Raw genomic sequence first — 16,394 nt, forward strand, 5'->3', positions numbered from 1 at the left:
TCAGTCAAATCGTCCAACCCATGCTAGCATGGAAAGCGGATGTTAAATGATGATGATGATGATGATGATGATTAAGTCTATAAAATTGTGCATAAAATATATAAAGCGTATATATGAAGTGCATTAAGTAATCATCGTGTTCCAATTTCCTTCACTTTTCAATGATTAACAGATAAGCGACTATCTTTTGATACAGACACGACACAGACTACACACTTTCAGGTATTTTGGATAAGGTTTTCAGAAATAACCCAATAAGTTTACAATTAATTCCATGAAATATTCATGGGTCCTGCTAGTTTTTATAATTTGACAAGTGGTGGTTAACAACAACAGCTATCACCGCTGCCACTGCCACCACCACCACCACCACCACCACCACCACCACCACCACAATCATTGCTACCTGCACCACTAACATTACCACCAAAACTGCTGCCGTTACCGCCATTGTTATTATCATTAAGGTGAGAAGGTGGCAGGAAAGAGGTTGGAAAATGAAGAGATACAGAAGAAGGTTTTAGAGGGGGGAAAAACACATGCTACCCTCGAAGCTGAAGCATGAAAACCAGGAAGACAGTGGGAGAGAAAAAAAACCCAAAGGAATGCATAACAAACTTACCAATGTTGCATTTTTTGTAAATGTGTCATTTAAACGCCCAGTACAATAACTGGTGTGTGATTTATTCCATTCATGGCTATTATGTGCACTTGTTTGGTTTACCATTAACACCAGGGCAATGCTAAGATCAAATCGCAGACAATAAGCTAGTAGACTAGCCAGCCAGCCTAATATCATTAAATTGAAACGCACTGGTGGGAAACCTGCAAGTAGCAAAAGGTAGAGTCAATTATATATATGATATAAAAAAAAAAAAACAACATAAAAAACAACATAGGCAGAGGTGTGGTTGTGTGGTAAGAAGTTTACTTCTCAGCCACATGGTTCCAGGTTAAATCCCACTGGGTGGCATATTGGGCAAGTGTCTTTTGTCTATAGCCTTGGCTGACCAAAGTCTTGTGAATGGATTTGGCAGATAGAAACTGAAAGGATATATATATCCATGTGTATGTATCTTTGTGTCTGTGTTTATTTCCTGACTCCACTTAACGACTGGTGTTGGTGTGTTTACATCCCAGTAACTTAGTGGTTTGGTGAAAGAGACTGATAGAGTAAGTACCAGGTTTAAAAAGATAAAAAAATTAGTACTGGGGTTAATTCATTCAACTAAAATGTTTTCAAGGTGGGGCCCCAGCATGGCCACAGTCTAATGACTGAAACAAGTAAAAGATACAAGGAAATATATAAATTATAAAAAATTGTATATATATATAATAAAAAAAAAACCCCAAAGAAGTAAGAGTTATTGTTGTTGTTGCTGTTGAGGTTGTTGTTTTGCTTAGGTGAGCTCTGCTCTAGTAGATCTGTGACCAAAGATGTTCCAATCATGACCTTTGGGTCTTTTATTCAAATAGAGTATGCAAAATAATATTAACATAAGTGTAGACATGGTTGTGTGGTTAAGAAACTTGCTTAAGAAGCCAAGTGGCTTTGATTTCAGTCCCACTGCATTGGCACCTTAGGTCAATCAATGGTTTGGTGTTGTGGGTAAATCTGACAGACAGAAACTGTGCAAAAGCTTGTTGTGTATATATATATAAAATTGAAAACCAAATGGAAAGTGGAGATTTTCCCTAAAACTATATATATATATATATACATACATACATTTATCATCATCATTGTTTAACGTCTGCTTTTCATGCTAGCATGGGTTGGACAGTTTGACTGAGGACTGGCGAGCCAAATGGCAGCACCAGGCTCCAATCTGATCTGGCAGAGTTTCTACAGCTGGACGCCCTTATTTTTCTTCCCTTATTCTGGTTCGATTTCAATTTCACTTGCGTCAACAGATCTTCGCAAGCAGAGTTTAGTGTCCAATGAAGGAAAGGTACGCATAAGTGGGCTGGTTACACCCCTGGCAGAGGCTTCGGATTATGGTCTCACTTGGCTAGCCGGGTCTTCTCACGCACAGCATATTTCCAAAGGTCTCGGTCACAAGTCATTGCCTCGGTGAGGCCTAATGTTTAAAGGTCGTACTGAATTTGAACTTAAACTCTGAATTCTACATTCAGGACAATCCAAGAGAAATCCAAGACAAGCCTAAGGAGCTAGATTCATGTAATGAGCCTATAAAACTTCAAGTTGCACAGAACTGAATGAAACTGTTATTGAATACTAATATATGTGCTCCTATCAAATGTGTTGAGTACCTCTTCCTTTTGTTTGTCGACTCATGCATGCTTTTATATATATATATACATACACACACACACACATACATACACACACACATATTTTTATATGTGTTTATATGTGTATGTATGTGTGTACAAGGGTACACACATACCTTTATCTTGACAAGGGTACACATACATACCTTTATCTTGACATTCATCAAGATAATTAGTGGACAATAAGAGCTAGAAGTATTATTTAAATTTCTTATTTAACCTTTCAGCTTACTTTATTAAATGTAAAGTCTATTCATTAACATTGTTTTGAATTAATCATGCATTATCTCCATAGCTTTGAGATTACAGTGATGTGATTGTTTATTTTCAGAATCATGTTCTAGGGTAAGTGTGAGAGGCAAGATCTGGTCAGTTTGAACATAAAACAGGTAGAATGTTTTGGCCAGATATAGCCAAAACATTCTACCTGCTAAAAAGGTTAGGGAAAAGCCATCCCCATTTCCCACCTTTGTTACTGTGGTGTGCAGTAAAATTGAACTGCAATGCTAAAAGACAAAAAAATTATAACTGTGAAACAGAAATGGATTGTGGACTTAATTCGTTTGAAATACTGACACAAGTCTTTGGATTTATGTTACAATTTTTGTGCCCCTCTTAAAACATTATCAGTGTGAGGTGAAAGAATGAAAACTTGTTGTTTAGCTCCAGTTTGGCCCTGATCAACCAAACATAAAACCAAATGCATTCTACAGGGTGTCCCAAAAGTCACCTATGGAGTTAAAAGTAGTATAATTTCTAAACCCCTAGGCGACTTTTGGGACCATCCTGTCTTTTTATACAAGCACTCTGTATCTAGGATTATATTATTCAATACGTTTTTCTAGTCTTTAGATAGATGTGACTTGTGGGAAGGATATTTGGCTGTTATTTCTAGTAAGTAGGGTGACCTTATAAAGGCGTTCTTGTTGAAAATTAACTTGAGCTTTTCACTCACCATCTACCAATTGATATTAGTTTAATCCTTTCACAACAGAAATCAGATATATCCACACAAAATTTCATTGCCCTTAACTGTGGAAAGCAGTTTTATATATCAATCTATCTTTTGTTGAGGAATGTAACATTTGAAATTATTTTTTGTTGAGAGATGTCAAATTTAATGAGGCAATATGACTTGTGGAAAATACTAATTATATTTTTTGGTAGATACTTAATGTCATTACTAGAATAACCATGTAACTAATTTCATAGTATAAGAGTTAATCAGAAACAAAGCCTTAAATTTATAGGGAAAAGGTGTAGTTAATTGAATTGAATCCAGTTAGAGGGATTGAAAAGGTGAAGCTGACCTTGGTAAAATGTGAACTCAATCAGAGGGACAAAACTACATCCCTTAGATCATTTAGTCCAGCTCTCTACCTTTTCCACTCCTAAAATAAATATTAACAATACTGAACTTATCTGAAGACATTAGTAAGGTCTTTGACCCTCATTTCACAAGAGTATAATTCAATTTATAAGAGTTGATAATGCAAGTGTTTTGCCACACACTTTAATAATTGAGACAATTATATTAATCTAATACATAATATAATGGTCCAACAAATCCAAACAATTCTTTCCAAGTTTCTTAAAAAGTGCTTTGCTTATCAATAGCTTCAAAATGTTTCCTGCTTCAGAAGTACAATAACTTTCTGATGAACATTTAACGTGCAGTAACATTTACATACAGGCACTTACACACACACACAAAAAACGCAAACATATACAAATATACAAAAGCAGACAAGAAGATACACATATACATGCGTACATGTATATATGAATGCATACATGCATACATACAAGCAAACATGCATATATATATATATATATATATATATATATATATATATATATATATATAAAGAGAGAGAGAGAGAGAGATTCAGATGAATAGGGTACTTAAGTTGAGAGAGAGAGAGAGAGAGAGACATAGGAGATGGGGGAGAATAATCTTTTCAATACAATTTTTGGGACCAATTTGAATAATTAGCAGTGAGTGTTAAATTCTTACTGAAATACAGCACTATATCTAGGGCAAATCAACAGGCATTGTTGTTGTCAGGTACCATCTACTCTCAACAGGTTCAATATAAAGGATCTCCATTCGGGTCTTTCCTCTATCATACCTACACATTCACAATATGATAGTTTAGTCCAGTCCTTGAGGTTATCAAACCAGTTTGTTCTAGGTTTCCTTGTTGAGCATTCGCCATCATTTATCTTTCCTTCTAGTAACAGTCTATGTATACCTTGTACTCTTACTATGAGACCAAAGTACTTAAGCTTTCCTCTTCTTTAAATAATGATCCCTTTGTATTTGCTTCTTGTAACACTTTTTCATTGATTTTATCTTTTATCAAAGACACTCTTAATGATCTTCTTTATTTGGAACTCTTGCTCATTATATTCCAGTTATGCTTCCATCTATGGCTTTTTTGTCTATTACTCACCCTCTCTCCTATTCTGGGTAATGAGGGACAGCATTGAATCTCTTTCTATTCAACCATCCTCCATACCATGACATTTTATTTCTATTCTACTCCTCCATCATGACCTTTATTGCTCAATTTCATTTCCATCATAATGCCAAATCTCAGTATTCACTAATCTTTACTGTTAACCAGCTTCCCCACCCCACCTCTCTCTCTTGTATCATTCTTCACTGACACCCACCATTCTCACTCTTACTCATCACTCCATTACCATCAATCACTCATTCTCGTTTATGTTCTATTCTTATTGTTATCCCACAAGGCTTTGTTCAGCCTGGGGGCTATAGTATAAAACACTTGTTCAAGGGCTTTTTATTTTTTTACTAGAAAGTCCAAGAGAAATTAAGATGAAAGAAATGAAATTACTTTAGACTAGAAAGAGTCCAGGTCATAAGAAGTGGCGGGGGGAGAACAATGTGATGGAAGAGAGTTCCAAAGCCTGTTAGTTTGACAGAAAAAGCTACAACCATAGAAAGATTTCCTTATTCATGGAAAGTACCTTGCAGTGAAACTGAACCCCAAACCATGTGGCTGGGAAGCAAACTCCTTAACCATACAACACCTACACACACAGGCACACACACAGGCACACAGGCACACACACACACACACACACACACACACACACACATACACACACACACATACACACAAATATATTTCTCAAAACTTCTTTTGATACATCCTTATGTAATAGACAAAAAGTGCTTGATATTCTAAAGTAAGAATTAACAAAATCTGAAAATATGTGCATTCATGTATAAGTATATAGATGTTTATATATTTACAGGACAGATTCACATGGAGTACAAAAAATACAGAAAATTAAGGGGAGAGGGTATGGTATTTCAGGTCCACAGCTGTATCTTGGGACTCTAAATTATTTTATAGTTGGCAGATGGAATGTACAAAAGGTCAAAGGTATGCAATCAGCAGTGGATGTATAAAAGCATTGCAGTAAATCAGGCCTCCATCTTCAGGGTGGAGAGATTGGCACCTAGCTTTTCAGATCATAATGCAGAGAATTTAAGGGCAGAATGGGTGAAGAAGGCAAATAAAAGTAGGTGGAAGGAGGAAGTAGGTGGTTCAGAGGTGGAGAGGAGTGTTGAAGCAGAGGAAGGGCAAGAAAAGGCAGTGAGCTGGCAGAAACGTTAGCAAGCTGGGCGAAATGCTTAGTATTTCGTCTGCCACTACGTTCTGAGTTCAAATTCCACCAAGGTCGACTTTGCCTTTTATCCTTTCGGGGTCGATAAATTAAGTACCAGTTACGCACTGGGGGTCGATGTAATCGACTTAATCCCTTTGTCTGTCCTTGTTTGTCCCCTCTATGTTTAGCCCCTTGTGGGCTGTAAAGAAATAAGAAAAGATAAGAGAAGTAGAGGAGCAAGATGGAATGTTGAGTGATCAGAGAATTAAGAGAAATAGAAGTTGAGAGATGAGTGGAAGGGGTGGGATGGATAGAATTGTTAAGGGTGTTGTTGGATGTATTGACAACAGATGTTATTAATCAGGGGTGGCTGAGGCTATAGAACTGAGAAAGGGAACTAGGTAGAATGGGAGAAGGGAAAGGCAAGTATTGAAACGAAGGGAAGAGATCTAGTTATAGGTGCTGGCAGGGAGGTGCTGGTAGGATTGTGAGTGTCATTGTCATACAGTTTTATCCTTTGTTTCCAGTCTTTCTTGTAAACATGTCTGCCTTGGGGAAATTCTACTTCACTTGGAAACAGGTGAGGGTTGGTGACAGGAAGGGCATTTCACCATAAAAAATCTGCCCCAACATATTCTGTTTGAGCATGTAAAAGTAAATATTAAAATACTGATGCTGATTTGCAGGTATTCTGGTACGATTTGCAGGTATTCTGATTTACTGGTATTCTCTTTTAATTGATAATCATAATATAGTTTAAGTCACCCCTGTGCTTCCTCTTTCTGGTTATCACCCATATACCATTATCTTGCTAGCATCTCTGAGGCATGTTCTTTTATGTAGACATGGCGAATTTATAGCCACAGTAAAATAAGGATAAGGAAGAGTATCTGACATTAATCAATTTATCATCAGCAGCAACTGTCAATTCCCAATGGTTTTTAATTCTAAGGAGACGTAGAATACTTGCTGCATTGGATCTTTTGATTGTGATAAGGATTAAGATGAATGGAGCTATATCACCACTACTCTTCCTTCACCCCCCACTGTTACTCTCTTCTGCCACTCTGAATTATAGTAGGCTTTAAGTATTTTCTCACTAAGTTCATTCTGCTACAACAATAGCAGTAAGCATAGTAATTCTTTTATTCTCTAGTTCTAATGAAAAAGTTTGCTAAAAGATTATAATGGAGCATCCTGTATGTTGAAAACCTATATGGTTTTATGCTTCAGTGGAGCACTGTTTACTTCAAACTGATGTAAGGCTTGCATTGATTGATTAAATGGAGCAACTTGAAACGGCCGTAACGCACTAATACCTGGACATCCTTGTTACTTTATATATATCCTTGTTGCTTTATATATATACATATATAATATATATATACACACACACACACGCGTATTTAAACGTATATATGTATATAGATATGTATGCATATATGAATGTATTATAAATTTTACCAAAGGGCACTGTCATGGTATTAGCTGTCAAAAGTGAAAGTAGAAAAATCTGACAAGGAGCGTTACTGCTGGTTTGAGTTGATTCTTTGGCTACAGGTTACATGAAAATACAGGTTACATATTAATCATATTTGTATGGTGTTGCGTAGAGCTTCGGAAGTGAAATAATCTTTGTTGTCCAGATCTTCGCTCTGTCTGTCCTACCAACTGGCATCTCTTTCGATCGGATGCTCTGCTTAACGCAATTCTGAGCGATAAACAAATGTCTTCATGAACTTGAGAGCTATTTTATGGTCCTCTTATTACAGAGCCGAACCATCTCAGTCCCTTCTTATTAACTTGGTTATGGTGTATGTCATATAAAGAGCTTCTGGTGGAGGTTTGCGAACATGCATCTCACCCCTTTTCGTTTTAGAAAATAAAGATACCCCCCCCCGTGTTGTGTTCGATATCTCCGACGAGTTTTTCTTATAAAACTATTCTTCGCCCGTAATGAGGATATCTTTATTATAGCCTGTAAACACCACTCCTTAAAACTCTATATGTATACTTAGACTAAATGATTCGCGATTCCAAGGAGTAAGTCACGAAGGGGAAAATAAGAACGTTGTCTGTCGAATGGTTGTTGTTTCAAATTACAGTTTGTAAACCATCTTTGATATTTGATATTTTCATTAAAGTTAGGCGAAACAGGTAGGAAAAATGTACGTGAAATGCAATAACCTATTACCAAGTAAGAAAACGTTCGCGCAGGGTGGTTCTGAAGTAAAACATAGCAGTCATACTTGAAGCCACAGTAGTATATTATATATAGCATATAATACATATTATATGTAGTACATTATATAAAGTATATTATATATTTGTACGTGCGTGTGTGTCTGTGTGTATCAAGTTATATATAAAAACTATCTTATGTATACGTGTGTGTATGTGTGAGGGTGTGAATGTGTGTAGCAGCTAAATGTGTGAATGTGCATTAAAAATGGGCAAGGCCGGTCTATGGGATTATCTTATTAAGAGGTTTTGGGATCTGACGATACACCATAAAGCTAAACTTTTTTATGGACAGGAAACCTAAGGTAATCCTATAAACCGGTCTTCCCCATTTTTAATATATTCTGCTCTCTCTCTCTCTCTCTCTCTCTCTCCCTCTCTCTGTATATACACATATATATATATATGGGAGAATTCACGAAAAAACAACAGACGAAGACAGGTGGTGTAAACAACAAATGGATGTATTAGTATAACGCTCGGGAATAGAGAAAGTGTTTAACGTTTCGAGCCTACGCTCTTCAACAGAAAGGAACATAGAAAGAAACAAGGATATATATATATATATATATATATATATATATATATATATATATATATATATATATATATATATATATATATATATATATATGTATATATACATACACGTGGATGTATGTATGTATATGTAAAGTGGTAGTTTGTTGCGAATTTTAATGTGGCAGTCCCAGGAAAGGGAAGAATGCTACCGCTATTTAGCCCCAGGAAACATCGTTTCCAGTTGGCTATGTGACACAAGTGTTCTGTGTCTTTAAGTTTCCCACTTTATCGTGCTGCTACTGTATAAGTCTCTGAGAGATTTAGAAACGCAATATTTCTAATTATATACATACATACATACATACATACATACATAGACACACACACACACACACATAATATATATATATATATATATATATATATATATATATATATATATATATATATATATATATATATATATATATATATATATATATATATATATATATATATATATGTATATATATATATATATGTATATATATATATATATATATATATAGACATACACACATGCATCAATGTTTATTTTGATGTTATAACAAACAATTTTACAATAAATTGAAGGATCACATAATACTTTTGGTAGCGTAAAATTTAGCATTCTTTAACAAGAATAGTATTAACAAGAATAGTATTTAACAAGAATAGTATTAACAGTGACTTCGAAGTTTCGCGGCACGAAGCCACCAACGGACTATATTTATATAATTGAACTTGTTGCTCATAATTTATGCTGTTAGACAGTACTTGTACTTTTAGACATCGCTTTACATACATACATACATACATACATACATATTTGTGGTCTAGATTTGATGGGGGAAAATATGTTCTAGTACGTTTTATATTCACATTTAAAATTCGCACTTATATATTCATATCTATCTATCTATCTATCTATCTATCTATCTATCTATCTATCTACCTGTCTGTCTGTCTGTTGTCTGTCTATCTATCTATCTATCTATCTATCTATCTATCTATCTATCTATCTATCTATCTGTATGTGTTTGTGCGCGCGTGCGTGTGTATACACACATATAAATATATATAGATATAAATATATAAACAATCAATTTGTGTATGGCTTATGTGTGTTGCTATCGTGGAGATTTATTTTCATTAGTTTTTTTGTTTTGCTTTTCGTTTTGTTTTTGGTAAACCAAGTTCTAGTTTCGGTTCCAAGGTGAAAAAGAAATGACTAATTTACTACTCTTCGATCGGAATTCAATCGCAAATGATGCTGGAAAGACATGACGATCACTAAGTCTCACTCTCTTCGATTTTAAGTCTTGACGTCACGATTTCATAAAGGAAAAGGATATAAAGATATTAGTTCACTTAGGTAATAGCCTTTATTTATTTACACGTAAAGAAAATTTGTACATGGTCTATTATATAAACTAATTCTTTATATACAAGTGTGTGTGTATTTATATATAAATTCTCTCTCTCCCTCTCTCTCTCTATATATATATTCTCTCTCTCTCTCTATATATATATATTCTCTCTCTCTCTATATATATATATTCTCTCTCTCTCTCTCTCTCTCTCTCTCTCTATATATATATATATATATATATATATATATATGTATATATATTGGGAGATAGATAGATAAATAATAGATAGATAGATAGATAGATAGATAGATAGATAGATAGATAGATAGATAGATAGATAGATAGATAGATAGATAGATATGGCATACTTACACAAGAATGCCCCTTTAACATTGTTTTCTCAGGGATTTCAGAAAAATGAATATTTTTAAATGACATTTTCATTAAATACCATTCAGATTGTGTAGATTACGATTATACCGGAATTTAATTTTGGGGAAAAAAATGGTGTGTGCGCTGTGTATTTATATAAAGAAATATAAGAGTACATGTACAAATGTATGTATGGATATAGTGCTATTATGTTACTAAAATTGTTATTTTTTCTTCCGCCCTTAAAATAGAAGCATCAAACTTAGAATTAAGAGTCAAAAGAACGGGACTTCGTGATGTTCATGCCTTTCTAAGATCATTCGTAACTAAATTCTAATCAACGAGTCGGTAAGTTGCTTTGAGTCTCCCCAGAATTGGATCACAGAAAAGTTAATCAAAATCCATCTCCCTGATAAACAACACATGATAATAATACACAGTCTGATTAAGAAAGAAACGATGTGAAGTTAAAAGAAAGGAAAAAATCAAAGCAACATACATTTAGTACATTTGGAATGAGGCAATGTTCTCGTGTTGGGATATAATAGACTCGTCTCCTCTTTATCTAGATCTGGACACGGATTTATGGCATCAATATCGTCTGCACTCTGGTTGCTGGCTGGTGAATGGGAATGCAGATTTTCAACCATTTTCGACGATCGAGGTGAGTTATGACTGTAAAAACAGAAAGATACTTCTTCGAAGAGAAGGCACAGAGAAATCGCTTTCTTTTGCGATAAGGGTGATAATATTTCTTATATGATATTCTGGCTGGTATCGTAGTATCTTTAGTTTGTTGTTATTATAAACAACGATAACTGTGTTGCCTGTTGTAACCGTTTCATCGATGTAATCATGGATTGAGCTTGTTTGTTGGTAGTTAAGTTATATGGTCTCAAGTCGTCCATGTCACGAAATTAGAACTTGACAACCAGTGATGTATTTAAAGTGTTTCACTTATATTCTCTCTTGCTTTCTGTCTCTGACTTCGTCTGGCTGTTTCTGTTTGTCTGACTGACTCTCTCTCTACCCACTTCAGCCTGTCTCTCTCTGTCTCCCCCTCTCTTTCTATCAGTCTGTCTGTCTGCCTCTGTCTGTCTGTCTGTCTGTCTGTCTGTCTGTCTGTCTGTCTGTCTGTCTGTCTGTCTCTCTGTCTCTCTCTCTCTCTCTCTCTCTCTCTCTCTCTCTCTCTCTCTCCCTCTCTCTCGTGTATTGTAATACGGCTTGTTACGATGGTTTGTTGGCAAATTAAATCGACTTCACGAATCCAAGGAGACGAAAAACAAGTGCTTGTCTGTTTCTGCGAGCGCGCGCGATATAACTTGCCATTCTGAGTCTGTATTTTACTACTACTACTACTACTACTACTACTACTACACACACACACACGCACACACACATGTATACATACATACACACACACACACACACATACATACATACATACATACATACATACATGCATACATACATACAAACATACATGTAGCGCTGGATCAACCATTAAGCAAACTAAGCACGTGCTTAGGGCATCAAGGGAAGGAGGGGGCACCACAGAAATAGTAAATGGTTTACGGCACAAAAGAAATCACTTTCAAGTTGCTAAAATAATATTCGGGATGCCTTTATCTCTACTAAGATTAATTTTGAGGATCTGATCAAAGACTCCACAATTCAAAAAATGTAGGAGGAAACTTTTCAAATATAAATTAAGTGAAAGTATACAAAAATAAACTTACTGTTTTGTTTCGTTTTGAAAAATGAGAATTATTTTATGGTTTGTTATTGTCTATATTTTGAATTACGTAATCTTTTATGGGGGGCACCATAAAGATTAGGGCCTCGATGGGTCTTAATCCGGCCCTGCATGCATATATGTATATATATACGTATATGCACACATAGACACACACACACGCACATACATACATACATACATACATACATACATACATACACACACACACACACACACACACACACATATATATATATATATATATATTGCTGCTATTGTGTTGAACTGTTGTATGTCCAAATTTGTCCAAATGCGTTTTTTTTTTCTTTTAAATATTTATTCATGCTTGCAATAGCAGGTTCTTTTGGTCAAACTATCGTATCTCCAGCTGCTTCAGATGCCAAGACATCAAAAATTGGAAAAGAGTAGTACAATGATTTTGCTATGGAATGGTGAAACTATTTTTTCGTTTTCTCACAAACATTTTGAACTTACGACACTTTTGCATAATAACAACAATATATATATAATTAAATGAGGCAGCTACTTAGCAGAGTTTTACCAGAAGGAAAACAATAATTGTCATTTAATGTGACAATTATTATTATTATTATTATTATTATTATTATTATTATTATTATTATTATTATTAGGTTGTTTTTTTTATTCTTTCTTCAAATTTTCTTCCATTTCTCGCCGAGTGTTGTCCGTACACCTAGGGCAGAGAAGCTCATTGTATGCATTCCCAGTTTACACACGCAAATTCACAAGTAAAATATGTATTTAAAAAAAATTAATAAATAAATAAATTCATGAATGGATGTTGTTTTCACAGCGATAATGCTCTTCTCAGTACATTAGTCATTCCAGTTAACACGATTTTTTGCACCTCCTGTAGGGATGGCATCATTTTCAAATAGGTTTCAGTACCTTTTTTTTATTATCATTCTTAGAAATCCTACAATCACTGGTACAGTAGTCGCCTTGAGGTGCCACATTTTTTTCAATTTCTATTAGCAAGTCTTTATATTTATTGATCTTGTCAAATTCTTTCGCCGCTATATATGATCGCAAGGAATACTCATGTCAATTAATAAACACGTCTTCTTTGTCTGATCTTTTATAATAATATCCAGTTTATTAGCTTTTATAGTTATAATAATAATAATAATAATTATAATTATTATTATTATTATTGTTATTATTATATATACATATATATACATACAGGTATGTCATATTTTCTGTTGTCTTTTTATTTAATCCTGAAAATATTTATGTAACGCACGCACTCATTCATTTTTTACCCATTTGTAGAAATATTCCTGGAATATTTTTGTGCCACTTTGTCACTTTCCTTTACTTTACTTCTCTTATTTCCTCTCTCTCTCTCTCTCTCTCTCTCTCTCTCTTTCTCTCTCTTGCTTACTCTGTTACCCTCCTCCCACTATTACGTGATCCATGACACCCTAATGCGGCGTCATTCATTTTCACATTGCCCTTCACTGGACTGGTCACTATTTTCTGAGCTCTTGCTTCTCTTAATCTCCTTTCTTTCTCCCCCCTCTCTCTCTCTCTTGCTGTCTGTTTTTCTCTGTTACCCTCCTCCCACTATCACGTGATCTGCGATGGCCTAAGGCGATGTCATTCTTTTTTGGTGTTGCCTTCGACTGAGCTGGTCTCAATTTTCTGAACCCCTTGCTCTACCCCTCCCATGTTTATAGTCCTTTAGGACAGTTTTTCATTTCTCCTCTGCATTATCCATATTTGTCTAGTCCTGCAGCCCTAAGGCTTTTTTTTGCTGTATATCTCTTTTACTTTTATTTATTTCAACCATTTGCCTTTGACAACGCTGGAGCACCACCTTTAGTCAAGCAAATCAACCCCAGAACTTATTCTTTGTAATCCTAGTACTTATTCTATTGGGCTCTCATGCCAAACCACTAAGTTATAGGGACGTAGACACACCAACATTGATTGTCAAGCAATGGTGGGAGGACAAACACAGACACACAAATGTATACGTACATACATACATATATATATATATATATATATATATATATATATATATATATATATATATATATATATATATATATATATATATATGTATGTATACGACTGGCTTCTTTCAGTTTCTGTCTACCAAATCCACTCACGAGGCTTTGGTCAGCCTGTGGCTATAGCAGAAGACACTTGTCCAAGATGCTATGCAGTGGAACTGAACCTAGAACTGAAATCGTTGCAGGTGGTACAACCTGTGAGTGTGTTTGTGCATTAGAAGCCACAGCATGCCTAATCCACCATACTCAGAGGGTGCTGGTAGCAGATGACCACCTGACTATTGGAATGTGTCCTTTCCACAAGACACTAAATTAGAGATGCTCCAGCCTGGTCAAGTAGTAATCAGAGCAAAGTGCAACAGTCAAAAACATAAATGAAAATGGTGGTAGTATAGGTATTCACCACCTCAGGACTAAATGTAACCCTAAGCAGTTTAACTGATCTGTCAGTCCAGCATCTATCACTGCCATCCAACAGCATTGACCTGCCTCTCTGGATGCCCAACAGCAAGCCCACTGACTTGTTGGCATTGATTTCAGCCCATGCAATGATTCATTGTAGATAGTAGTAGCTCTCATCAGTCCATGATGAAACTCCTGACCTGACTGAGATCTAACATTTTGTATACACATTAATTTCTGGTGCATGCTCTAAACATATATTCTGTGTGTTAGTTCACACAGGTTAGAAGAAACTGTGTCAAAAAGGTGCGACAGCTTTAATCAACTATAAAAACAACATTCATTGGTTTGTTTCATTTTTATGCATTGTTTTTATATCCTGCTTATCAGTAAACTGTAAATGGTGGCCATTCAGTTTATTTATTTCTCTTTTTATTTATTAATTTTTTTTTTAATAAATATATCTGTTTTGCTCTCTGGAGGAAACTGCTCTAAGCTGTGAGAAAATAATCACATGTTAATGTCTCATGACAAAAGATCTTGTCTCTGATCAGAAATTTTTAAAGCGAAACCATTTGTGTGATAAACTATTCTCTACATACAAAATATTTTGTACAATGTGACATTCGTTTTCCCAAATGTAAACGAAGCTTAAGGGAAGAAAATTAAATGACATTCCAACACTTCATAACAACATAAGGGCAGAACTTGATTGTATAATACTCTTTTACTCGATGATAATGATGTAAATAGATTTTTGGGTATCGTCATAATTTCTGTAAATTATCTCCCCTTTCTCTGAGGTTTGCTATCGCTTACCATAAAATTTTTGTTTTCATTCTCTGACTAAGAGGCAAATTTCAGTTAATTAAGTATTATGTAGACATGGCTGTGTTAAGAAGTTCAAAGCCATGCGGTTGCAAGTTCAGTCCTATTGTATGGCACCTTGGACAAGTGTCTTCTACTAAAGCAATGGGCCTACCAGTGCCTTGTGATTATGTTTATGTTTCCTTGTCTCCATTTGTGTCTCCATTTGCGTCTCCATTTGCAAACTGATTGTAAACAAAGTTACAGTTCATACAAAAACGATGTCTGTCATCAGCAATCTTCCATGAAAACATGTCTGGCCAGTGAGATGCACATGGTCAAAAGACAAGTGGAAATATTACTTTGCCTAGAATTAAGTGAAGGTTAGTGACAGGAAGAGTATCTGGTTGCAGAAAACTTGCCTCAGTGAGAGTTTTGTTTGACCTATACAAGCATGGAAAAGTGGTTAAGACGATGATGACGACAACAATGACAACAGTGATGATGATGATGACGACGATGACGATGACGACGATGACGATGACGACGATGACAATTATGATGATTACTCAGTGCATCATCACTTAACTTTTTTAATGCATAAATACATGTATATGTTTCCTTTTTAACCTTTTAGCATTTAAGCCAGCCATATCCAGCCAAAATATTCCATTTGTTTTATGTTAAAACTGGCCAGATCTGACCTCTCACACCTACCCTAAAATGTCATTCTAAAAATATACAATATACAAATATACAATAGGCGCAGGAGTGGTTGTGTGGTAAGTAGCTTGCTTACCAACCACATGGTTCCGGGTTCAGTCCCACTGCGTGGCATCTTGGGCAAGTGTCTTCTACTATAGCCTCGGGCCGACCAAAGCCTTGTGAGTGGATTTGGTAGACAGAAACTGAAAG

The 16,394-nt window shown here is 35.3% G+C and overlaps 1 protein-coding gene across 1 annotated transcript in view; it reads right to left on the minus strand.

The window, feature by feature from the left end:
• The window catches only part of LOC106878882 (sialin), a 32,011-nt gene extending 20,529 nt beyond the window's left edge, over nt 1–11,482 (minus strand). The window contains exons 1-2 of the mRNA XM_014928229.3: nt 10,966–11,482; nt 623–825 (exon numbers count right to left, since the gene is read on the minus strand). Of these exons, the coding sequence (XP_014783715.1) occupies nt 623–825; nt 10,966–11,116 (354 nt within the window). The 5' untranslated portion in view covers nt 11,117–11,482. The remainder of the gene's footprint in view (nt 1–622; nt 826–10,965) is intronic.
• Between the last annotated feature and the right edge of the window lie 4,912 nt (nt 11,483–16,394).

The sequence above is a fragment of the Octopus bimaculoides genome, chromosome 4 (genome assembly GCF_046866305.1).
Source record: "Octopus bimaculoides isolate indiv1 chromosome 4, ASM4686630v1, whole genome shotgun sequence".
In the NCBI taxonomy this organism is placed as follows: Eukaryota; Metazoa; Mollusca; class Cephalopoda; order Octopoda; family Octopodidae; genus Octopus; species Octopus bimaculoides.